Genomic DNA, 26,938 nt, shown 5'->3' with positions numbered 1-26,938 from the left:
GAATTTATATTTGTCCTAAAGTATGAGATGTGAAATACTTGGTCATGATGATCATCCTGACAAAGGAAGTGCAGGGTTTTTTTGTTGACCGTAAATATCAGCCTGCTTCGCTGTGGTGGACCCAATTCACATCTGTCATTAGAGACACACACTCTTGTCCTGAGAACATGAGCTCTCCCCCATCACAATAAGATCAGTTTCCCGTCACTTCTGGAGAAGACAGATTACAGAGTATTGTACCATCTTAATCACATTAAAGAGCATGCAATTACCTTTTGTCATGGTGCAAGATGACTCATCTCTACCTTTATCAGGTGTAAAATTGTGAAGCATGAAAAGTTTTCACCCAAAATCAAATATTCAGTGACAAAATTTGTTGCTTCTCAAATACCATTTTATTTTCTCTATCCATGTTAGAATTACTATATTAATATTGTTATTACATATATGTTCATTCTGTATTGAAATATGCTATACAAAATTAATCTAATCAAACCAGAGATGAAGATAGTCAAGGTGACCAGTACAAAGGTCATCTGAAAAGCCAAAATCATGGCCTACCTTGGGTTTAATAGTTGTCATATCAAGAGTTAGAGAAGTAAGAAGAACTACACATCAGAGATGATGACAAAAGTTTGTGAAAGCAAAATAAACATGACAACATATCCAGTACAAATACTATTTACAAAGTGAAAATGAGAGAAAGCAAAAACCTTGTTTATAAGACAAATTAGTCGTGAAAAAGGTAGTTTTCAGAACAACAGACTATCGCCTGACAAATAACAGTTACCAATCCTGATCTGGATATTGGTCAGTCTGACAAATATCGAGGGTCTTTGCTTCCTCTCAACCTGTAAGTAATCAGACCTGAAGGTTTACAGTAGCACCCATTGGCTTATTGGTTAATTATCACTTAACAGTATTTTACCCCTATTGGGACCACAGGTTCAAGTGTAACACAGGTATTAACAATACCCATTAGAGAATGATAAGTTCTGTGTTTGTTTTACAGGCCAAAAATATGAGAAACTAGCCTTTTGTGGCAAGCAGTAGCACTATCACATTTGCTTTCCAGGGCACTGATAGTGCCTTAATGGAGTCATCAGTTGGCTAATGCTTTGTTTTGCATCACTCAGCATTAAAGGGAAAAATCAGCAGACAACAATTGTTCCAGAAATACCATGCAGACAGAAAGATAAAAGTTAAGACAAAAACAAAAGAAAACAAACTTTCTGTTGACCATTGAGGTCTTTCATGCTGAGCCACTTACGATGAAATAACCCATATCGTGAGTGAGTAACCAAGGATGATCCATTCATTTTCAGCTCAAATGTTCTGAAGTAAAAGCTTCTCAATAACTTAAATACAAAAGTCATTTTTTGACAACTTCCTGAAGTGAAAATGAATCAACACCAGCTGTGTTAACGACGGTTACCATTCAGTCTTGATTGGCATTAGTGGTATAAGTCTTGATCAAATCAAAGAGCTGCTGTCACAGTAGTTACATTTTTATAAAATAAAGACACATCTAGAAAGATCTAATTCAGGTACATAAGTGAGATCTGTAATAGTAACTACATACATTATTTAACTTGATATCGTCAGACCCAAAGACAGAAAAAAACACTGTCAACACTTGGCTTCTTAACACTTACTATATCAAGGCAAATACTTGTTATGTGCAAAGAGGGGTAAGATATTTTGTCTACAAAATGGTCCAGGATATTTTTTTTTTAAAACATCAAGTTTATAGAGTCGATACTGGGCATAGTGATACTGATATTACAGCAACTTTACTAGGAACTGTGGAAATGTTTTTGATGACAATGTTAGGAGATAACTCATACCTCATTGGTCAACGATATACAGCCTCAGCCTTGAAACTGGCTACGTGAGCTGATGGCTGAGCCCCCATCTTGCATCATATTCCTGTATCATCAAATTGTACCATTTTAAGACTAAACAAAGAAGTAGTGACCGAATACAGCTAACAGAGCTTTGAAGATATTTCGAGATGTTACTTGTAGAACGTACACTTCTTTGTGTGTCTATGCCCTTGCAATATATTATACTAAACATTTGGCAACACTGGCACAGCTAAGTAATATTTCAGTTTGTCTTGTATGGTTCTTCAGTGACAGCTGATGTGTGCAAATATCATGTACAATATAAAAAAAATATAATCAAGCGTAATCCAAAAAAGAAAAAGAAAAAAAAAAAAAGAAATCCATGGTGACTGCAGTGTGTAGGACCAAACCTGACCTCAAAGTCAGATGGAGTTCAGTTGGATTAGTGAGAGTCAGGTCCACATCTGGTCCAGTCCAGATTGTAGCAAGGCCGTTTCTCAGAACCTCAAAAGCCTCTGGAACTGACTAGAGGTCTCCATTAAAAACTGTGGACCATGTCCTTTTCAAAAGGCAGCAAAATTGTGATGCACGCACGCACGCACGCACGCACGCACGCACACACGCACACACGCACACACACAGATATTGCATATACACATAGTATGTTGTCTGTGCACATGACTACTTCCTCTTCCATTCAAACTTTCATGATGTGCAATTTTCAACATGATAAGAAGAAAATCTAAAAGTGAATCAGAATGATGGGTATTTGTAAGTTAACAGCTGCAGCATGTGGAGTGGACGGTAATGACAGACCCTGGGCCGGGGTGGACCCAAGGCCAAAGGGGGAGAGGTGCTCGATATTGAGAGAAGTCCATCGCCATAAAGTCAGTACTAAACAGACAGACAAACACCACTTCTACCTGCATTACCTCACAAAAAAAAAAAAAGAAAAAAGTTGTACCCCTTGTCCATCATCCAACCTTTCCTGGAAACTGTTGTTTTCTTCTCTTCTTCCCTCTCCACCTATATTTACAGCTCCTCTATAAGTTGACTAGCTCATGTGCAACAAACTGTTTGAGTCTCTCCAGGTACTGTCCGTAGAGCTCCACGTCATTGTGTCCGGCCCCCTCCACCCAAAGCGGCTCCACGGGGCGCTGACAGCGTTCATACAGCGCCAGGCCATGGGAGAAGTCGATGACCTCGTCCTCTGTACCATGGATCACCAGAACTGGTGACGTTACCTTGGAAATCTTGTCGATGCTTTGAAATGAGAAAATAAGGAAAGAGGGAGTGAGGCAGGGATGTTAAAACACGGACATTGCATCCATACAAACAGAAACAGTGTGATTTGGGTTGAGTTATTGTAATTGTAATTATAAACACTATACAAAACTAACAATAATGTAGAAATTTTACCTAGAAAGAGAAAAGGAGCAGAACTAGTTTGCTGATTGACCACCAGGGGGGGCTATTTAGAATATTTTCAAGTGCTGTAACTTATTAAGAATAAAACTCAGAGTTTATTTATTCTACATCTAGATTTAAGTCCATGTTTGGGAGCTTTTGTATATGTTTTCCCTGATTCATTCGCAGTGTTTTTAAATGCATGCATACTCTTGTTAACTGAATATCTGTGTATGGAGGCTGTGTGCCTTTTCAGGGGATGTCATCTGTCCATAGACTGCACTCACTTTGGGAAGGCGTCAAAGCAGTAGGTCTTCTTGGTGTCAGGGAAGGCCACTCTCATGCCAGAGGTGAGCGGGGAGTGGAGGATGACTGCAGCGCTCTCATAGCGAGATGCCAGGTCCACAGAGGGCACGGTGCCAATGCTCTGGCCATACACGATCACGCTCTCTGGCCGGATGCCATACCTGACAGAAGGACACAGAATATTTAAATATCACGCTTTTGCTGGTCATGGACAGGATGTTTACACTACCAGCTGCCAGACGTATTCGGGTAAATTTACTCTACCAGAGGCTGGCAGGTATCCAGTTACGCCTTTTGTTAATTATAAAAAGCAGCTTGTCTGACAAAATAGAAAAAGCTAATGCTGTATTTTGGAATAAATTCACTGTTTTACCGTTGATTTTCTTAAATTGCTTTTCATAGAAAAAAAAAAAAAAAAAAAAGGGAAATTTGCACAATTCTCCAGGTAAAATCTGCTTTTTACGAGTCACACACTGCCAATTAATCTCCCAAGGTTCTCTCATTTGCCCCACATGCTGGTCCATAAGCAAACATGCACCTGTGTGCTAACTGAGACTTACTCATACTCTATTATCGGCTGAAACGTCATGCCACAGTGACTCAGTGATTATAGGCCCTCCTAAAACAAGCACACAAAGATGTGACACAGCCATGGTTCAGTGGCTCTTTGCTGCTCTTCACAGCAGCTCTACAGACACGACCACCACTGAATCTTGTGATTCAGAAGGGAGGAGGGGGAATAGGAGGAAAACCAGCAGAAAGAGAGCAAAAGAGACACTGATACTGGACTGAGGGAGAAACAGAAAGAGAGAGGGGAGAAAGGGAAAAGAAGACATTCCACAACTGATTATAGAGAACGTGACCCACTCTAGAGAGAAAGCAAGCAGTCAGCTGACGACCTGAAACCTAGTCTGAGCACACTACATCAGTGTCTCTACCGCTGCACGGCTGGATAGTGCACAGTTAACAGCCACAACCACCCTGACTAAATTTCTGCTCTACTCTACTATTAAAATTAGGCACGCTAACATTACAGGCTTAACATTACAGCCTCTGCAGTTGCACTCCTATAATACACAGTGATGAACAATACATGGACACCAAAGTCTGACACCACTCTACTATGCCGTAATGGATTATCATAATTAGGTACTACACGCGCGCACACAGACAGACACAGACACCTAACCCAACCTTTGCCAGGGAAAAACATCCCTACTGCTACGAGGGGCAGTAGAATTAACTGCAGGCCCATCCACTTCAGACTTGACATGGAAATGTACACACAGTCTAGTTTGTAGACAGTCCTTGGCAGGAATATAGGATCTGTTTACTGTTGGTGTGTCAGCTGGCCTTAACTGAATATAAATAGGGGTGAAAATACCGGCACGGCATGGGAAAGGGACTGCAGACTGATGAGGGCACCATCAACTCTCAAAGTTGGCTGACTATAATATACACAATTCATGGACTGAAAGTCGATCTAAATGATAAAACATAATGTTTCTAGTTAAGGGAGATGAATGATAGTGAAGAGGAAACCAGAAAGTTTTTTTTTTTTTTAATAAACTATATAGTAAAAAATTACACTGCTCTTTCTAACAGGGCCTATTAGGAACCATCAGCTTCTAAAACAAATCTGCCTAAAAAAGCTTTTACCATTTGCAAGTAAATGCCACCATGCTCTTATAACACATCAGTGCAATCTTAATCTTTTGTCATCAGAATAAAAAGCCCAGTCATTGTTAATGTAGACAGTACTTTGGTCCAGTCCAGTTTGAGAGTTTTTCCTCAGAATTTAGAAGAGGTTTACAGGAAGCTCTTTGACCCAACAATAACCAATGACCTACTTGCCTGGTGATTAGCCTTTAAGTTAGATTCCTATTTTTATCTGGTTCAGTGTGAATTTGACAAAAACAATAATGGACAGAGAGAAATGTTAACTGATCCGTTTTGGCACAAAAAGGTTTAGTAAAGTGAGGGGACAGAAGATTATCAAACAAACAATCTGAGATGACTGCCATTGTTCATTATTGAGTTCTCCCAGAACAGATGAAAGTAAGGTGCTTGGTAAAAACTATTGACCATTGACAGGCAACATTTGATCATTAGAAATTCTGAATAAAAGTTAAAGATTTGAGCTTTGTTGTCACCACTGTTTTGTTGTTTATACTAACCACATTGATGTGGTTATTATATAAAACAATATCAATACTGAGAGGGTCAATTTGAAATATTTGCTGTCTTAGTCATCAGGTGAAAGGATATTGGGTGTTAAATGCAAGGCTGTCCCAAAACAAGTGCAAGTAGGAGTGTTTTGCTTGAGGACACAGATTTAAACATAATGAAAAAAGCAAGGCTTGAAGCTGAAGACAACAAGGTCACTCTAACCGCTATCCCACCCTGCTATCTTGGCAGTGTTGGATGGACTGCTGTGGCTTTTCCTCACACGTTCAGAAAAGGCTGTGCAAAGAGGACAATCGCAGTGCAGATCCGCAGCTGCACTCTTGTTAAAATGGCACTATGACAGGCTTTGACCAGCCCAGCTCCACACAAGACACAACCCCCCCTAGACCAGCTATCACTAGTCTACAATTTACTCCATTGCATTTCAGCCTGAATAGACCTCAAAAAGCCATAGCCAGCAATGCTCCGTGGTTACACCCCTCCCCCAGACCTTCATCAATTTAGACTCCTGACACAAATCCAATCTATTATGCACAACATCCTCCCTCATTCCCCTACTCTGTCTTTCTTTCCCTCTTGGCTGCCCACCTCTTGCTCCCTGAAGACCAAAAATATTCTCATCTCATAGCAGTCACTGTGACTAATAGATATTTTTAGGATATCCTGAACATATGTACAGGCATGTTTAACAGATTAGAGTACCATCTGCACTACAGCAGGGGGACCCTTCACAGAGGCGCTCCAATGCACCCTTTAACTCATTTCCTTCCATTCAATACTTGCCTATTCAAATAAGTCTCAGCTCAATGCTCACACACTTACTAAGTCAATAAGAGTGAATTAAATACAAAGATGAGAGGACAGTAAGCACAGAACAAACAGGTACCATGTTCCTGTTGTTCTATTTCAATTCAGGTTAATGATCGTACTCCACCCAAATGACTTAACAGACACAGGAGTCTTTGTCTACAGGAATATATATACACATATATATATATATATATAGGGCTGCCTTCCTGCATGTACATGCCTGTGAGAATTTCTCCCCACTACTGAACATCTGAGAAGATGGATGGCATTTTGATTTGGATCAATCAGATGATTGGCCAGGAAGTGACCTTTTTTTTTTTCCTATTTGTTTTTATTGGCCACAGTGTGGCAAGGCCTCAGTCTAAAAGCTCATTGGAAATTGGTTGCTAGGCTACCACTCAATATTAGACTAGCAGGATTGACTGCTGGCCCGCCTCCATCTCAGAGGGAAAAGAAAATGATACAGTGCCATTCTGTAGTCTAATACACACACACAGGAAGTGGCCTAATGGCTTTTATCAGCTTGGTTACTCTTTAGTCAACAAACTACCTTTTTTTCCTCATGCTTGATTTCTTCTAATGTTGTGCAACAAATGGTACCCCCAACACATTCCTTTGTTAGCTTGTGTAATACTCTGTATGATAATGGAGGTTGTGTGAGAGTGTGTAAACCCACTGACTCATACAAGTGAATCATCTGACCCACTCCCTGCTCAGGTGAAGGGAGTGCCTCATCCATAAACACAGGAGGAGTGTGTGTCGGTGTGCGTAGCTGAGCAGTTGTGGTTAGATTGTTAACTGTCATATGACTGGAACACAGTGAAAGCAGCCCACACAAGTTTGTTACCAGTCAGGGGAAGGTGAATTTGTTGACTGCTAAATCATAGAAAAAGTCTGGATGACATAGAAAACCAAGCAGAACTAACTTAAGCAGAAGAAGTCAGGATCTGGTGTGTTCAAATGATCCCAAAAAAAAAAAAAAAAAAAAAAAAAAAAAAAAAAAAAAAGACACTGACGACGCAGTACAACAAGCAGAGAGAATGAGAGAGATCTGAGAGGCGCTCTCTTCTTCAGGCTGTGCATCTGATCTAACATGAGAGCCAAGCACGAGGGATGTAGGCAGCCAACTAATGTGAGGCCGTGCAGAGAGGACTTTTGATGTGATAAACACGATCTAGTTGATTCATCTACAGCAGGGTCAAAAGGCTGGGTTGTACCCTCTTTCTACCACTCAGGCAGTCAATTATGAATCTGGCACAACCCTCAAACCATCAGAAACAAACCGCTGAGTCAAAAAAAGCAGAAAATATTTGATAATATATTATACTAGGGGCCTTTGCTTCAAGTTTTGAAGATTCTACAGTCAAAGGTTACGTACATACAAAGGTTGAAAGATATGCAAGGCCAAAAATATTCATAAAATTGTGCTATAGATTTCAATCACATTTTCTATTAATAAATCATTGTTAACTTGTAATTTTGAGCCCATGTATGAGCTCTGAAGTCCCATATTTTAATTCTTAAATATCCTTACAAACTTTTCTCCTAGCGTCAGAATAAAAGTTGTGGCACTGGATCAATGTGAACCTGAAATGCTTGTTGAGCCGATATGTCAGTGTCAGCAACCAAAAATGTTTGGTGCGTGGAAAAATAAGCAGTTAGTGCTGACAATTCTGACAGTGGGTCCATTACCATAATATATACTGTGACTGGAGAGACAGCAGAGCTCTCACGGACAGAAACAGTGAGACACTGACATGGCAATAAAAGAAGAAAACAAAGACTGTTGTCAGTGATCGAGGGATCCCGACCACAAATTTTAAATTGACGCTTGTCATTTGGTTAAGGCAACATAAGGATGCAAATAGTCTTGGGGAACTAACCTATGGTTTTTAAGTTTTTTTCTTAAGTTTTTTTTTTTTTTGGTTTTCTTGTAAGTTAGTAAGAGTAAAAAAAAAAAAAACAACAAAAAACAAACAACCAAAACATCCCATACAGGATGCCTTTACGCCTTGTGCATGATTTAAGGAGCCATACTCACATTACATAATGCTGCATTTCTGTGAGTCCAATTCCTTTCAAGTGTTCATTTTTTGTGTTCATGAAGTTACAAATGTGTGGATTTTAAAATTTTTTTTAAAACACATAATCCCAGTCAAGCCTCATTCTTTTTTTTACACATACAAAAGGAGGAGATCACCATATGCCATTATTCACACAAACACTGCAGCATGAGTAGAAATGTCATGACAAGTTTGCATTCAGACTTGCAACTTGGCTTTTGAAGGCATTATAATGTGAAATGATTTAGCCTTGCAAAGAATTTATTACCAATGTGTACATGACAAATCAGGCAAGCAGAGTTGACATGACATTGTGTGTTTTCTAAGATATTATGAAAATGAAAATATATATATTTAGGTTTAATGTTTACATTGCTACCGACATGGATGAGAAAACCAACCAAAAATGAATATAACTCAATGTCCTGCATCTCTTCTCTGTGGCATACAGTAGCCTATACAAGTGTGACATTCACACACTTCTCCCCCATCGCAAAAAAACTGACTTCAGTCAGAAGAATAACAAACAAAAACTAAATCCTAAAACTTTGAATTGCCTCAGTATCTCATGACTTGCTCCTGAGCAGTGATGTGTATCGTACAAAGACCTAAAGCTTTATTAGTGACTGTGAGTCTGTGCTCATAGATCACATAATTACAACTGTGTGAATGCATAACAAAGCAGTGCATAGAAAGAACAGAAAGCACTCAGACATGTAAGCATGTTCAACTCGTCTTACTGAGAGCCAGAGGGAACTCAGTCAAACTGTGCTGTGTGATTGTTAAGCATGGGACTACAAGACACGGGACATACAGCATGCGACCCAGTAGTGGCTTCTTGAATATCAAATTAGTTCCTTGTTCCTGTTAGCCTCTTATTTGATTTTGAAGAAATTTCTTCCCCATTAACCTTCAAAAACAAATTATACAGTGTCTGAGATTGATGTGAGATTAATACCTGCTCCATCCTTTTTTGATAAAAACAGCATTAACATGTTTAGAAACAATGAGATTCTTACAGCTATTACTGGTATAACGCTAGAGTCTCCGGTAATACCAGTAGGCAAATAGCCACCCCATCTGATCAGCAGTTGGCCTTGGCAAATTAGGAAGTGCTACTATGACATGGACTATCGTCCTAGTGCTGTTATTCAAGGACAAATTTAGCTTATTCAGACAATCAGATACACACATATGCAGGATGCTCTGTGCATCACACTGTGATGAAATTCATCATTTAACTAAAAAAAAAAAAAAAAAAAAAACCATAAAGGATTAATGAAGGAATGCTTTTAGACATCTACATACCACTACAGTTACAGTATGAATTACTCTACTCAGATAACTTCACTAGTGGAATAGTGGAAACTAGCTCATTGAGGCCACATAAACTGTCAGTTACTGGTAAAATAAATAATTTGCATCTTGCATCTCTGAATACAGAGCCCAGGCCACACAATGTGTAGAAGACAGACAGGGTATAAAGGTCACACTATGCAAATTTATATCTAAACTATGAAACTGAGCTTACATAAGAGTAACCACGTCCTGCATCTGACACAAATCAAGCATAATTTGATACAGCTTCTGTTTTGTGCTGTTCAGATTAAGCAAAAATTCAAAGGTAATTTCTGCACTAGTGGTCACAACTATGCGTGGAACCAGGAGATTCCTTGATTTCTCAAAAAGAAAGTAAGCTGGAAAAGAAGGATAAAATGGAAAAGAAACAAAACACAAGAGCAGAACACCACAACAGCTGTCAGTACTACTTTCTTTTTCAGGTAGTCTAGTTCTGTGTACAGAAAGAAAAAAGAAAGACTGTTTCAAGCCCAGATGGCCTTTCTTTCTTTTGCTTTTGTTTCTTTTACTTTCTATCACATTCCACATTGTAACTAAAGCTTTGGTAAAACCCTGTGTGACATTCCTGGAAATCAAGCATGCTGAATTGCAAACATCTTTGACAGAAAGATTTCAACATCAAAGTAAAGGACAGCATTTGATTGCGTGCATGCGTGCGTACACACACACACACACACACACACACACACCTAACCCTAACCTAAGCTCTAATTCTAACCATAACTCTAAAACCAAGTCTTAACCCTCAAAATGTGATTTGAAGGTGTCTCAAAAAGTGAGGACCGGCCAAAATGTCCTCACTCTGTTAGTAAAATACTTTTTTTGGTCCTTACTATGTAGCAAGTACACACACGCGCACGCACACATGCTTCCAGAAAAGCAGGTTCTTCTTCACAGCAGAGGGTCATTTCCTGCATGCAGAACCTTTATGATCAAGGCTTTCCTGATTAACTTGCCAGCTTCCTATCTAAAAAGTCCCTTATTTACAGAAGGCCACTCAGTATATTCTATGAAGTGACATATAGTGTAAAACATAAAAGACGTGCTGACAGATGTACAGCAAATGTCAGTGACTAAGAAACATTAACATTTTGTTGCCAGTGGCTTTACCAGTGTTATCCATCAGCACTTTGAAATCCCTGCAGTGCCAGCACCTTCATTTACCACAGAAAGACCATAGTACCCCCACATTAGCATTGACACAGGAGGAGCACTCAACACTAGTAGCCAAGTTTTCCCTTTGTGCCTGATTTAAGCTGCTTTGGCTCTTTTCTTCCGGCCTTTTTAGTTTTCCCGAGTGAACATTTTCCCTCTCCTCTCTTAGTCATTTGTTTGTCTTCCAGCAGGAAGTATACAAAAACAACCAACTGGCCTACTGGATGAACTTATTTCTCTGCCACCCATATAAACAAAAATGCTCTATGATGGACACATTATTTTCACTCACACACACGCACAGACACAGACACATATTAAAACACAGATAAACATTGTACCCTCCTCGTCCACATCCTATTCTTGATCCGAACAGGTGTGTTGTTGGCAATAGCATCTGTCTTGAATGCCTGGGTACAGGGTTGCAACTAACAGTACTTTTTCACTACCAATGAATCTGTCAACCATTTTCTCTTGTCCATCCAAAATGTCCATCACAATTTTATCTTCAAATCCTTTGGTTTGCCCTATCAACAGTCCAAAGCCCAACGATATTTCATTTACTATCATACGAAGTATTTGAGAAGTTAAAATCATAATGGTTTCTTTAATTTTCTGTTGCTCAACTATTCAATTACTCCACCAATAGTTTCAGCTCTATACACAGTGTATGTATGGATTGAATGTTTGTGGGACCCCAATGCACAGGCTCTCTTGGTGACCCCCCCAAAGATATGGAGTATAATGTCCATGGTGTTACAAAGGACAAAAGGAGGAGATGACGAGAGGGTGGAAGACAATGAGCAGAGGTTCTTAAATAGAGATGGGAGGAAGTGAGGGACATGAGGTTAGATAGACTGACCGGTGAATGTTGCTTATATGTAGAAAGGCCTTTTCTGGGGGAAGGCAATGAAGCTGAGAAAACGTATTTAGAAAATAGAATGATGAAATTGAGGAAATTTGTTACCCCAAGAGATTACTACATCTATTTTTTAAATTCCATAAATTAATGTAATGTATTAGAGCAGCCAATTCTACTGGCCCTTGGGCACTGTAAAAACAATGAGGAGCACAGGAGTCCTAGCTTGTTTCAATGTCATTGCAAAGCTATAATATAGATTAATGCAGACATCATTGGCAAGAAGCCCTGAATAAATAAGTTTGATCAACTGGAAAATAACAGATAATGTTTCAATATAAAGTTTAATATACAGATACTGCCAATCAGTAGAAGTCAAATACACAAGTAAACTGATAATCAGTCTATTCAAAGCCTGCAGAGCAAAAAGATACAGCAGAGCGCCCACTCACACCTACATATGGCTGGCCAGTATAATGATAGAAACCACGCTCCTTATTATCGCCTACATGAACATCATGTCATCCCTACTAAACTTCCATTCCTCGTCATTTCCACCCATGGTTTTATCACGTCCAGTCTAATCATCCCTCCACCCAGTTCTCTCTGTAGACACCTCACATCTTCTTAATCACTCTATTAACTCATTTTGTTATGCCTTTACATCCCTGTGATTTTCCCTATCAGTCTGGTTTCCCATGCTTTTATTTTAAATCTGCTTTAATTTCAGTGGTCTCCATTTAATTTAGCACCTTGTGAAAATCCCCCTTAGCTACAGTCATTCACAGCATTAGAAATAATCTTAATTTGTGACCTGCAATATATAGAACAAAAATTACAAGAACTATTCAGGATAGAATCATTACCATCTACTGTATGAGAAGGTTTTAACTTTTTTTTTTTTTTCCTTGTGTTGCACTACTTCCATTTCCCCTTAAGATCTGGGTTATGACACCATTTCCTGCACACAAGTTAAAACTATGCAATGCTCGTCAATTTCATATACATCCCCATTTAGGTTTATTTTACCTCCAAGTGTCGATAATGTCACTAATTTGCATGTTTTGAGTACCTGCCACATAGGAGCCTCATTTTGAAGCTAATGTCTCTATTCATATGTAATTCAATTATGGGGTCTATGTGCTATTCTGTTGCACTAATATGGCTGCATTCATCACTACCAATCGATACCTCTTTCCTTCTTCTTGTGTGCAGCCCCCCTCCCCCCTTTCCCTCCATCCATCATCATCTCTCCTTACCTTGACCGGAGTGCCTGCCAGGCAGCGTCGACGTCAGCATACAGGTTCTTCTCTGAAGGTTTCCCAGAACTGGCTCCATAACCTGAGTAATCGTATGAGAAGACGTTGCAGTTGATCCGTGAACCCAGGCCAATGTAGAAGCTGCTCATCTGGCCCAAGTCTACTGCGTTTCCATGGGAGAATAATAGTGTGTAACGGGCGCTAGGTGAGCAGCGGACAAACATGCAGGCAATGCGGTTCCCTCTTGAGGTGCGTGTCATGAAACACTCAATGGCGTCCTTCTCCCGGGCCGAGTACTGCCAGTCGGCGCGCTCGGAGAGGTGCAGCGTCCATCGGCTGCCACTCTCATCACACATGAGGCTGTAGGTAGGCTCTGGGGGCAGGAAGGCCAGCTTAGAGGCAATCTTACTAGGGCACGGTGGACAGCAGAACAGGCAGCATAGCTCGCTGAGGGATAAGTGATTCATCCTCACACTGTCACAGGGAGAGTGAGAATGGTTACAATAGAAACACACACATTTCAGTGGAAGATTAAATGCAAGAATGGCCTTTGAGTAATAAGAATGAGAGAGAAAACAGATATTATCTCAAAACATGAGGATCTTGCTTGTCTCAAACAACTAAAACACCAATTTGTCACTGCATCCCCTGCAGATTGATCACAAGGAAAACACCAAAAGAGCAAATTTGTGCCATACAGCTGCTGAATGATGTTTTCCTCAAGAATATAAACACTTGTCTTTGTTAAGTAGAAAAGCAGGAGAGGTCCAAGACTTGGAGCTAGAGTCAGGCTGCTGTAATTGTTTTTTTAAATATACAGTTTCAGTTACATATCAATTTCCCTCTTAAGCACACATGACTCCCTGCAACATGCATGGCTCTCTTCAGCCAGGATTATAAAAAAAAAAAGATACAGCCCTGACCCTGATTGAGTGTTTGTTGTCGGTCTGCCCCGAGGCTCCATAACCACTCAGACAGTACTGACTTAAAAGGCTTTTTGTTCCACCTGCACCTGGACCCTCACCTGAGGCTACTTCTTGGATGACATATATTGGACATGCTGCTGCCTCCACACTTAGACCCTTATATTCTGTTTACCATTCAGCCCTGAGGTTTATTACTTATTATAACCACAACACTGGCCACTAAATCCTCTGTGATAAGCTTGGTCGGTCTTCTCTCAATGAGAGACACTATAAGCATTGGTGTCTTTACATCTGCAAAGCACTGGTTGGAAAATTACCATCATACATCACATCTACTCCACTTTTAACTCGCTCCAGTGATCGACTGGTTCTTCAGGTACCTCCTGCTAGGACTGACCTTGGAAGGACTGCTTTTAATATCAGTGCATAGTAACTATTTTAAATTATTTCGTTTGTTAATCTTATATACATTTCTATTTTACATGTTGTAATCACAACATCATTTTAAATGAGGGTCAACCTTGATGATTTCTCTGAGAATCTTAAATTAAGGAGATTATATATATATATATATATATATATATATATATATATATATATATATATATATATATATATATATATATATATATATATATATATATATATATATACATACATACATACATATACATACATATATATATATACATACACACACACACACACACACACACACACACTGTATATGTAAAGATATTAATATTTCAGGTGATTTTGAATTTCAGTGGCCAGTGAAGGAGATGTCAGCAGAGCTTGTTTTGGTCACACTAAAGCTGGTTCGTCAAGATGTTGAAAATGTTGTCCAGGAATGCCCAGTACATTTCTGAAGTCATTTTCAAATGTATCTTTGGGGGAACTACAAATGCCCTTTTGCACAGATCATAATGTCAGGTTATAACAATGTGTGGAGAACTGCATTTCCAGTGAAGGTACTAGAGAGGACATTACACCCTGCCATTACAGCTTTGCAATTACATCCTCGAGTGTATGTGAATATGACTGTAACAGTGGGACACGAAGCATTTTTCCTCTCCACTCTTCCGGACAAAATAAGCTGTTAAATTTTATGGGTAAACCTAATTTCTTGCTTAATCTTAGGAGCTGCGATCCTGCAGGAAAGTAAAGCTTCTAAGCGGCAATTCTCTGGCAGAGTGTGGGAGCTATTTTCCCTGGGATATACCAGCATGATCCTGCTTTCTTTCATTATAGCCCCTACAAGCTTTCCAGGTCCTGCTGCAGAAAGGCATCCAATAGCATAATGCAGCCACCACAGTTCAAACGTAGAGATGCTGTAATTCTGCTGATGTGCAATGCTTGGCTTATACCACAAGCTGGCAATCCAGTAAGCTCAATATTGGAACCTTCTTTCACTTTATTCTAGTTTCCTACATGGCCTCTGGCAAACACTAGCCAAGTTGTCATGTGAGTTTAAAACACTCACAACAACAAAAAACTGAAGAGCTATGTATGACGAAGTTCCCAAGCAGCAGTTGTTGCCCATCTCCTATCTCATCCATAGAGCCCTGGCAAATTTGAAGGAGTGACAGATCTGCCTCAGGCTTCTTAGTGGCTTCCTCACTCCACAAGCATTCTTCTTGCATCTTTAATTTTCTAAACTGCCCTTACCAGTTCAGCAGTTTTCATTCCTTTACAGTTGTTCATTCTTTACTCTGGGGGATATTATTTGAGGGTTTCCTGTGCATCATTCTCCTGTATATTTTTCAACAGCCTTGTTTTGTTTGGTCCTTTGTCTTACTCGTATACTTTAAACATGCAATTGAACTTTCCAGATTAAGGTGTATTCAACCTAAAAATGATTCCACACAGGTGACTCCAATTCATCTTAATTACTTGTGCCATTCACACGAGCAATTGGCTGCACCAGAGCTGATTTAGGGTGAGCACTTTTTATAGCCGCTCGTAATCTATGGACGCTACTTCTGCAAGATGCTGTGACATGCCAAAGGAGCATGCAGAAGCAAAACTACATAGTGGACGCTATTTGCTTCCCATATTCCCCAAAACAGTCCATAATCCCCCCAGCAATGGAGCCCGGCAGGGATTTACTGTAAAATGGTGGTGAAGGCAGCAATGTGTTCAGCGAGATTACAGTGATTCTAGGCTGGTTTGTGGAGGTTTAATTTCCAGAGGCTGGACACAATTTATTGCCCAGTGTGATGAGCCAATCAGCCAGCAACACTACAGATGCAAGTGCGCCCGTGCGTCTTGTTAAAACTGAGCGTAGAAACCATCACATTACCTGGACGTCGGCTGGACCCTAGTTTTGTTTTCTTTTTATTTTGAGGTGACAGTGTTTGCCAACGTCGCCGTAGTCAGGTGTCGTCTTCGCGCAAAACCAACTAACTTATCTTCTTCTCGACGCCAGGTGATCGACAGGACCTCTCCCCGGCCAGGTTATCCTCTCCCGTGTCCTGTTTGCTGGTGGTATCACTCTGAGTTTGGATGTCCCTCTCGGCACCGCAGCTGCGAGTTACTGTTAGCTAGCCGCTTTTCGTCCAGACAGCCTCCCAAACTGTCGTTTCTTTTTCCTCCCGTCGGTTTTCTCAACATATGGTCCTGAATGATAACGAGGTCGATTCATTCAAAAGGTTCAAGTCTATACAGCTAAACAGCGACATGAGTATAGTAGATACAGGTCGAAAATTAACTAAATTCTTGTCACACGTCCGTGGCGGTTTATCCGGCAGTTTGCGGCGGTATTACTTGCCTCCGAAATATCACCGCTTTAGCCGCGGATATCGCTCTGCTTGTTATCTCTGCTTGTAAAGAGAGGCGGTGATTGACAGGTTCACAGACCAATAATCAAAGAGGTTGGTGAACTAAATCCACCAATGACACAAGGCGTTGGTTGTATAAGGGCGTGCCTGGTGTGTGTTGATTGACATCTACGAGAACCAGTAGGAGATTACTATTCCGAGGCACCGTCCAATCAGTATCGACAGAGGGGGGTTCAGTAGGTGACGTCATTGATCTGTAACTATTTTTTTGATGCGCTTTTGCAACTTTGGATTTTTTCCCCTTTTATTTAATCTTACAAACGGCTCTTTGTCTGTCATTTGAACAACTGTTTTTTTTTTTGTTTTGTTTTTAGAAAAAGTAGATGGTTCATCTTTTGACCTCAATGACGTTTCATGACGTGCTCGTATTTGTTCCGGGTTAGGGCGCTCGATGGCATGGCTGTTGGATTTGTAATTCCACATAACATGTGTAACTAAAAACTGGAGAATAAGATGAGTTCTCAGAAAGGTAATGCATCTCGGTCGCGAAGTCAGAAGCATCAAAACACCGTTGCCTACAAAAACGACAAGTACGGAGCGACTGCACAAGTGAAGGTGTGTGAACGTTTTAGATTATTTGTTCGAGTAATGGGACTTTTCAACTTCTGTCAGCGTTTCCCTTGACAAAGCCATGTGTCTGTGTGATCTTAATTGTAGAAGGCAAAATCGAAAATCCACGATGGGCTCTGTCAACACTGCAAGGATGTTCTTGAGTGGAAAGTCAAGTACAACAAATACAAGTCACTAACACAACCCCGAAAATGGTGAGTGTGCTTGGGCTCTGCTGACATCAATTCAATACAGAAAAATATCTGTATCACTTCAAAAACTGCTCATGACTGCCCACACATCTGAACTGATCTCACCCCTTACAGCAGATAAGCAAGTAATAGTTTGTAATCTAGACAGCAAAGAGAATCAGCATAGATTAGATTAGATCAGTTAGTGAATCATTGTGTTCATTTATCACCCACAACACTTACAAGATACAGGTTCACAACAGATGAGATTAGCTTCTTTTCCCCTTTTCATATCATTATTAAAATATCACAAAGGGTGACTTTGCCTCTGGCCAGGCCACATAAATGTTTGAGCTCCCAGAAGCACGACACAGAATCAGACTTTGATTAAAAAGAGCCACTGGAAATTTAAACCAGATAGCAACTTAAATTCTCAGGAAAACTTCTGATTTTATGCATATGTCCAAATATCTCCTGCTCATATGGCAAACCTCAGGTTTAGAAAGCCTGGCGTAGTTGTTTCCAGTGTGAAAATTGATGACATTTGTTCATTTATGTTTTATTTTACCAGTGTCAAATGCTCTCAAAAGGCTGTGAAGGACGCATATCACATCATTTGTAAGCCCTGTTCTCTTCAGCTAGAGATCTGCTGCAAGTGTGGGAAGAAAGAGGACATCATTATTCCGTGAGTGCTCCTGTGCTATTTGTATGTGTGTGTGTGTGTGTGTGTTTGCACATAAATACATACACTTGATTAAAGAGTATGAAGGCATTTTGTATTCTCACCTTACGTAAATTATTTACTTTTTTTCTGACTAATATCTAATGTAGCCAGTTCTCTGTTCTTCATACTCACATTGGACAGGTGATATGAAGCCCTTCATATCACGTGTCCTTGCATTATATATGAATTAAACGGCTGTAAGAAATATAGTATGTGTGTTCCTCATCTGGAGTCAGGATAAAATCACATTTCATTTATAAAGTTAATGTACGCGTCAATAGATGCAATAGATTTTACTACAAGACTGCCATCTCGTGGACAGTTGGGTACATTACAGCTGTTTCTGGAAAATTACTTATCAATTCACTGACAGCGTTTTAGCTTCAGTCTCTACTTCTCCACTTTATGGCATTCAAACACATTTTGGCATCAGCTGTCATTATATTTACTTCTGTGGTTATGACATTCGAAACAGATCTTGACAGATTTTCCCTTTGCTCCTGTTACAGTACAAGTAAACATGATGTGATGATTTGTCGCTGCCTCTTTGTGTTTTTATCTCACTGTTTAGGATAAACTCACATCCAGACAACAAAGAGACAGAGGAAGATGGTGAAGAAAGACAGAAAGGACATGGACGAGGGAAGAAGAACACGGACAGCGATGATGATTATGACGATGATGACTTTGGTGACCTTGAAGATGAGGATGATGAAGACTTTGACAGTGACACAGGTTCAAAGAAAACGCAGAGCAAGTCTGCTGTGCTCCCAGATGTGTCCCAAGTTCATCTTAAAGACTAAAAACAGCGCGAGGGTTTTTGTTATGCCAAGGACTTCATCATGGACTTTTTTTAAAACTTCTATACCAAACATGTTTCCTAATCACTGTACAGTACGAGATCTGTGATGTGACTACACCCAAATTAACTGATGCAAATAAACTAATGTCACTGCTTTGATGCTGAATTAATGTCAACATCAATTGAGTTGTGTAGACAAAAGCTCTCAGACGATTCAGAAAGAGTTTAGATGCTTGTTCTTTTCACAACACTTTTCAGAACAATTCAACCGATGGAGTATCAGTAGCACTACGTGCAGAAATGGAGGTAGTTCATAGTGCTTTATGCAGGCAAAGGGAAGTATTAGAAAAAACATTTATATTTATAAACTAGCAGCAGCACTTACAGTAGTGCACCCTGCTAGAGATGAGTGCATGTATCAGTTTCCCTAAATCTGGACATGATGGACTTTCCTCCATTTCCATTCATTTTTCTGACTTAGCATAGCCCGGTTATTTCTCCACAATGTGTTCTGCTTGTCAGAGATGGTTTTTACCTTCTCAGGTTCAGCATTACACTGTCAAAATTGTCAAAGGGCAAATCAACACAATATAATATTAGGCTTACTGATACAGGCACAGCTTCTATTAAAAGATATAGTATGTTCATTTTGAACAGAAACTGATTTTGTTTGGGCAAAAGTAGAAACTAGCATATAAAAGGAAAAAAAGAAATGGTCAGAAAGGCCTGTGTGACAGCACTTGAGAAATATCAACAACCTTGCAAAAAACCAAGTCCAGTGTGTGCATTTGATTGTGTGTGGGCTACAAAATTACTTTATAGTGATAACAACAGATACAATTTAATACAACAACCCTGTTGTGAATCTTACCTTCAAGAGTTCATCAGTTTTTGTTAAAACTGTTTAAAGAGAGTTGCAGTTTGTGGTGCTGATGAACTGGATGGAGTTATGGTGAGAGATGTTTGTAATATTTAGAAGACCCTATCTATATTAATGAGGTCAGACTAAAGTTCCGAAACACATCCTAATATTTCAAGAAAAAAATAAATATTTTGTGGTTAGTTAACAGCGACTTTCACCAAAATCTGAAAAATTAACACTTTCAATTCCCATTTCATTCACAAAAACGTGCTGCACACCATCTGTAACCATGTACAGTGCATCCAGAAAGTATTTACAGCGCTTCACTTTTTCCACATTTTGTTATGTTACAGCCTTTGATTAAAAATTGATTAAATTCATTTTTTACCTCAAAATTCTACACACAATACCCCAAGTGAAAAAAGTTTGCTTGAAACTTTTGCAAATTTATTAGAAATAAAAAATATATAATATAACATGTACATAAGTATTCACAGCCTTTGCTCAATACTTTGTTGAAGCACCTTTGGCAGCAATTACAGCCTCAAGTCTTTTTGAGTATGATGCTACAAGCTTGGCACACCTATTTCTGGGCAGTTTCTCCCATTCTTCTTTGCAGAACCTCTCAAGCTCCAGCAGGTTGGATGGGGAGAGTCGGTGCACAGCCATTTTCAGATCTCTCCAGAGATGTTCAATCGGGTTCAAGTCTGGGCTCTGGCCACTCAAGGACATTCACAGAGTTGTCCGGGAGCCACTCCTTTGTTATCTTGGCTCTGTGCTTAGGGTTGTTGTCCTGTTGGAAGATGAACCTTCGCACCAGTCCGAGGTCCAGAGCGCTCTGGAGCAGGTTCTCATCAAGGATGTCTCTGTACATTGCTGCATTCATCTTTCCCTCGAGCCTGACTCTCCCAGTTCCTGCTGCCGAAAACATCCCCACAGCATGATGCTGCCACCACCAGGCCTCACTGTTGGGATGGTACTGGCTAGGTGATGAGGAGTGCCTGGTTTCCTCCAGACATGACGCTTGGCATTCAGACCAAAGAGTTCAATCTTTGTTTCATCAGACCAGAGAATTTTGTTTCTCATGGTCTGAGAGTCCTTCAGATGCCTTTTGGCAAACTCCAGGTGGGCTGTCATGTGCCTTTTACTGAGGAGTGGCTTCCGTCTGGCCCCTCTACCATACAGGCCTGATTGGTGGAGTGCTGCTGGAATGGTTGTCTTTCTGGAAGGTTCTCTCTCCACAGAGCAACGCTGGAGCACTGTCAGAGTGACCATAGGGTTCTTAGTCACCTCCCTGACTAAGGCCCTTCTGCCCCGATCGCTCAGATTGGCCGGGCGGCCAGCTCCAGGAAGAGTCCTGGTGGTTCCAAACTTCTTCCATTTACGGATGATGCTCATTGGGACCTTCAATACTGCAGAAATTTTTCTGTACCCTTCCCCAGATCTGTGCCTTGATACAATCCTGTCTCGGAGGTCTGCAGACAAGTCCTTGGACTTCATGGCTTGGTTTGTGCTCTGACATGCACTGTCAACTATGGGACCTTATATAGACAGGTGTAAGCCTTTCCAAATCATGCCCCATCAACTGAATTTACCACAGGTGGACTCCAATCAAGTTGTAGAAACATCTGAAGGATGATCAGTGGAAACAGTATGCACCTCAGCTCAATTTTCAGTGTCATGGCAAAGGCTGTGAATACTTATGTACATGTGATTTTTTAATTTTTTTAATTTTTAATAAATTTGCAAAAGTTTCAAGCAAACTTTTTTCACTTTGTCATTATGGGGTATTGTGTGTAGAATTTTGAGGTAAAAAAATAAATTTATTTTGGGATAAGGCTGTAACATAAAATATGAAGCGCTGTGAATACTTTCTGGATGCACTGTATGTTCACTGCTTTACAACTAAGAGATTTGTCTGTAGGGTGTGAAAGCAGTATGATCATAAATCGCTCACCAAATGTTTATGGGGAAAAAAAAGATCTTTGAATGTGCGTGTGAGTTGTCATTTTTCATTATTTTCAGCTGCCTTTTACACTTCCTCACTTTGTCACTGGATAACATGTAGTTACCTGGAAATAATGCATTCATGCTGGTGTGATCAAAAACAGATATGTTGTCATAATTTGTCATGTGAAATGATGTGGCAATATGTTAAGTTGTAGTTCCTCAATGGGTTTTGTAAGAGAGAGGGCACTACTATTAGTCACTCTTAGCTAATATAGTCTAATACAACAGCCCTGCAATAAAGCCTGCCTTCATCTGGATTATAATGTTCAGTCTTTGATGTGGTGCCACTTAATTCATTAAATTAACCACACTTAAATAATTAGACTAGTGCTGGTTCAAGTTACATGAGCCCAGTCTTGTTATTTAATAGCCACACCTTCTACATTGATAAACAACCTGTACTGGTGTTATTGTCCGTTTGCAATAATGAGCTGTCAAAAGTCAGGGTTCACCTTCATTATACTTTTACTAGGTGTTTAGTGCTTAGCTGGACATATGCTACATATGTATTTTTAAAACAATATTAATCCCATAAACATTAAGCCGAAAGTGACCAAAGACAATATGAAATGAGAAATTGATGTTTTGTTTTGTTTTGTTTTTGCTGCAATTAACAGTCAACACACATTACCCTCAGTTTCCTAGTAAATATGCATTTGTTTGGGACATCAAGAGAAATTTCATTTGTGGTTCTTATTGATCGACCTATTGTTATCATAATATTACCATGCTATTACTGACATCTGGCCAATGGTAACTTTACTTTTTCCTCTATTATTACCCAATTATTAAAATTTACCATCAAAAATATTGCATTGTCTGGACATTATCCCTATATTTGCCCCAAATATTGCCTTGCCATTGGCAATATTCGTCATTACCTTATTACGAAGATGTAATGTAAAATGACACCATGACAACCTAGGCAAAACAAGTAAACTGCAATGAAAAAGAAGAACAAGAAATCACCCAACATATGCTGCAGGGCCTTAACTGACATGTGACCTCAGAAATGAAATTTGTAGTAGTGCGCAATATTTAACTAATTGTGTAATTCATCTCCACTTTCAGGAAGAACCATCTTGTGTACGATCATGTATTTTCAGACTTGACAGAATGTCCTCTTTCAAGATGAAGCAATAAGTCCAAAGAGGTTGTGGTTTTCAGTGATCTTAGAACAGCGAAGGGGCGTTATTAGGTATGATGCAGAGCCTTCTCTCTCTCCGGTCTACTATCCAAAAAGCAGCTTGATCATTTACAGGAGTAAGTGTTCAGGCTTACAGGAACTCGAAAATAATTGTGTACATACTAAAGAATTCACAGGGTCACTTGAACTTGAACGTAGACAGATACCTGTGTGACAAGGACAGGGACCCTCACTGAATCACCCTGAGTTCTCATCCCCCATAGTAGGGGTATTGGGCAACTAAAACCTCAAGAGATTAACAAAAGATAGTCTACTATTGACAAACTATATGTCATAATATGTTTCTGTCAAACAAACTGAAGTGGCGTTTACCAATCAAGAGAGAGTGTGAGAGAGTTACTTTTAAAATGTATTTAACCACAGAATACATGCCCTTGTAATGTAATTTGTAACATATTCTGATAGCTTACTCAAAGTGAATAATGTATTTTAAATACTTTGCATTACACTGGATTAATGTGGCATTCACACAATACTGTTACCTAAAGTAGACTGAAACCAGGGGTCACTCAGATGTGTCAGACTTAAGGTTTGCAGGACCAAAAATGCAGTCAAAAAAAAAAAATCCAGTAGATTCAGTTCAATGATTCCTTCAAATAATAAAACGCAAAACATTTACTGGATGGTGAGGCCATGGGCCAAAACTGAGGAATAAAACGAGGCAGTGCAACTGGTAAATCCATCCAGTGCAAGCCAGAAAAGAATCTAAGGTCCAAAAAAAAAACAGGCAAAACTCATATAATAAATAAGGACAAAGAAGTAAACCTCAAGGAAATACTAGGGGAACAGGACAGAAGCACAAGGAGACACAGAGAAAACACAGCGGATGAACTGACAAAGATAACTGGGAGCACAGAGAATAAATACATGAGGCAGACAGGGATAGTTGGACTCAGGAGAAACACATTAGGGTGGACCAGACAATCACAAAGGTGGGGAAAGAAAAAAAAGGCAGGTAGTGAAACCATCATGAGACACACAAGGTAAGTAATTTCAAAGTAAAACAGGTAATCATTACCAAGGGTCCAGAGAATCGTAAAGTTTCAGATCATGACAAGATGGTGATGTTTTATCTGGTGAAAACCAGTAAACAAGATCACAATAAAACCATGTGAACTTACAGTTCCACAGAACATTTTGCTTTCACTTTGATGCCTTGTAACTAACCCTCTTATAATAAAAAAATTAAAAAGCACCAGAAAAGGCAACTTCCACCTTCTCTGTTTTCCCACAGAATGAAATAAATCTGCAATGGAGCAAGGACACTAGCTGGCATACCAAAAGGTGTCATGCCTCAGCTGGATAGCTGAGTTCCTTTTTTGTTTCCCCCAGTGTTTGTCTTGTACTTCCTGTTTTATTCTGATACTCACCTCTTTTCTCGTTTCAGGTTCCTCACTTCCTGCCCTCATGTGTCTTCCCCTTGTGTGATTACCTGCCCTGCCCTCATGTGTTGCACCTGTGTCTCATTGTCAAGTGTTCCCTCCCTTCTGTGCCAGTTCGTCTTGTTCTTTGTGACTACGTTCCAGCCTTTATTCCCCGTGAGCCTTATTAGTGTCTTGTCTTGTTTTTGGTTTTTGACCCTGCCTTTGCCTGCCGATTTGGATACCTTTGCTCCGCTGACTGATCACCCGTGTAGCGACTTTGCCTTATTAAAGGACATATTGAGAACTTGCAAACTGTGTCTGTCTGCATCTGAGTCCGAGCCATTGTTCAGCCCTGACAAAAGGTTGTAGTTCACACCCTTCTGTTTAAAGTTTCCAGACATATGTTATTGGACAGACATAATTGGAAAAAATATGCATGTTGCATATTGACTGTGGTGTGCTGTCAGGGCCAAATTTACATCGGCTTGGAACAAACTCCAGGTTGGTGCTAGGTTGGAATCCGCCGTAGAAACTAAGCTGCTGTGGTTGCTTCGCTGTCAGGCCCCCTGCCCCTAACCGTAACCACCAATCAGAGACCGTCCCTCCAATTGAGCCAATCTAGCACCTACCACACTGACCCAGGACATGCTGCACGTGCACATCATAGCATTCATTTGACTTTTCCAAATCCGTATAGCATGTAGGCTGTGGTTTTTGCAGAGGCACAGGGGTGGGACATTCAACTGTTTAGAGCACCCCCTGGCAGAAACATTAATGCATTTTAACCTATTTAAATTGTAACTGCAACTAATTACAGTTCCTAGTGTTTTGTATTCTACTTTACAGGCCCAACACTGGTCAGAGATTTCCTCAGTATTACTGAGCAGGAGTAATTGTGTGCAACAGTGCAGAGAGTGAGCTGTTTGTTTCATTTATGACAGTGATACCATGACATTAACACTGATTCTTTGACTTAAAAAAAAAACAAAAAACTTATGTGGATTTTATTTTACTTAACTTGCACAATAATGTTTACAATCTGAAAATGGGATTCCACTTTTGCAGCAGAAATGGACAGTCAAGTGCAGGTTCCCTGCACCTGATTTGAAGCCCTGTGACTCAAACAGCTGATCTACGTTGTAATAAAGTGTGTTCATGTGTAGGAATATGGAAGTTCAAAGGTTGAGAAAATTTAGTGCCAAAGGAAAGGGCTGTTTGACAGCAAGATAAAGCAGTGAAAACATTTAATATACGGCAAACACTCAAACCTATTTATTTATTTATTTATTTTAAGTGAACAAAATAAGATGTGCTTTTTTCTGCTGCCCCCCTGTGCAGCAGTAGCCATCGCTCAGCCTCTCTGCGGTCTGCTTCTCCAGGCTGACTCAAATCTATTGCAGGTAAAACACTGGATAGGTTCCCCACACAACCTCACATCAAATAACCCAAACTATCACTTTAAGGTTCTTGGTACAATAGCAGCAGTGTAACTCATTGGTAATTTAGGCTCCTTGGTCTCTGTGATAAATTATTAAATAGCCACAGTTCAAAGGCGCTTACAGTAAGGGCTGTATCTGATATCCATCGCCATGGGCAGTGTTGGAGAGTAGTGAACTACATTTAACTCAACTAGTAGCCATTTTTGTGTAATTAACTACTTAAACTACAAACAGTAGTTTACATATATACATAACATGATAGATTTTTACTTTATTTTACCATTGCTTCTCTACTATAGACTCCTAATTGAATCCCCTTTAACCAGCCCCTTTTCTTTCATCCCGACCACTGTAAAGGTTTGCTCAGGCAGCCGCCACCACACATGACTTTTGTGTAGTGCGTGTGCAAAACACGAGAGTCGTTGCTCAATGTGCCACAGTGATAACGTCATCGTGGATAAACCTCAGACATCTCATCACCAGGGCCAAACTTAAACAATTATGGTGTACAAAACCAAAACTGATGTTACTTGCACTTTTTCATTAATAATGCGGAATAGTTTTAGTTTTTGGTTCATGTTATGAATAATTAGGCAGTTTTTGCAGTAAACTCAATTGAGTGCCATTTTTTGCTGGCATATGTTGTTTTTTTTGGGGGGGGGGGGGGGGTTGTATTATTGTGTGATAATTTCATTCATAATTTCATTCATTTGTCAATCAGATTCTTTTTTTTTTTTTTTTTTTTTTTTTTTACAAAGTAATTCTAAATAGT

General features: G+C 39.8%; 2 protein-coding genes across 2 annotated transcripts; one reads left to right on the top strand and one right to left on the bottom strand.

Moving 5' to 3' along the window:
• Positions 1 to 372: 372 nt before the first annotated feature.
• Positions 373 to 16,978, bottom strand: abhd17b (abhydrolase domain containing 17B, depalmitoylase). Its single transcript, XM_071482589.1, has 4 exons — positions 16,481 to 16,978; positions 13,253 to 13,726; positions 3,542 to 3,721; positions 373 to 3,110 (listed from the first exon to the last, which is right to left on the bottom strand). Exons 2-4 carry the CDS (start codon positions 13,717 to 13,719, stop codon positions 2,891 to 2,893), a joined length of 867 nt encoding a protein of 288 aa, XP_071338690.1. The 5' UTR covers positions 13,720 to 13,726; positions 16,481 to 16,978; the 3' UTR covers positions 373 to 2,890.
• A 354-nt stretch (positions 16,979 to 17,332) lies between these two features.
• Positions 17,333 to 19,450, top strand: cunh9orf85 (chromosome unknown C9orf85 homolog). Its single transcript, XM_071482590.1, has 4 exons — positions 17,333 to 17,573; positions 17,676 to 17,782; positions 18,330 to 18,443; positions 19,054 to 19,450. Exons 1-4 carry the CDS (start codon positions 17,472 to 17,474, stop codon positions 19,283 to 19,285), a joined length of 555 nt encoding a protein of 184 aa, XP_071338691.1. The 5' UTR covers positions 17,333 to 17,471; the 3' UTR covers positions 19,286 to 19,450.
• Positions 19,451 to 26,938: the final 7,488 nt, after the last annotated feature.

Source organism: Trachinotus anak, unplaced genomic scaffold, assembly GCF_046630095.1.
Source record: "Trachinotus anak isolate AG129_WGS33_773 ecotype Australia unplaced genomic scaffold, CSIRO_AGI_Tana_v1 ptg000008l, whole genome shotgun sequence".
NCBI lineage: Eukaryota > Metazoa > Chordata > Actinopteri > Carangiformes > Carangidae > Trachinotus > Trachinotus anak.
This window is presented reverse-complemented; position numbering and strand designations above follow the sequence as displayed.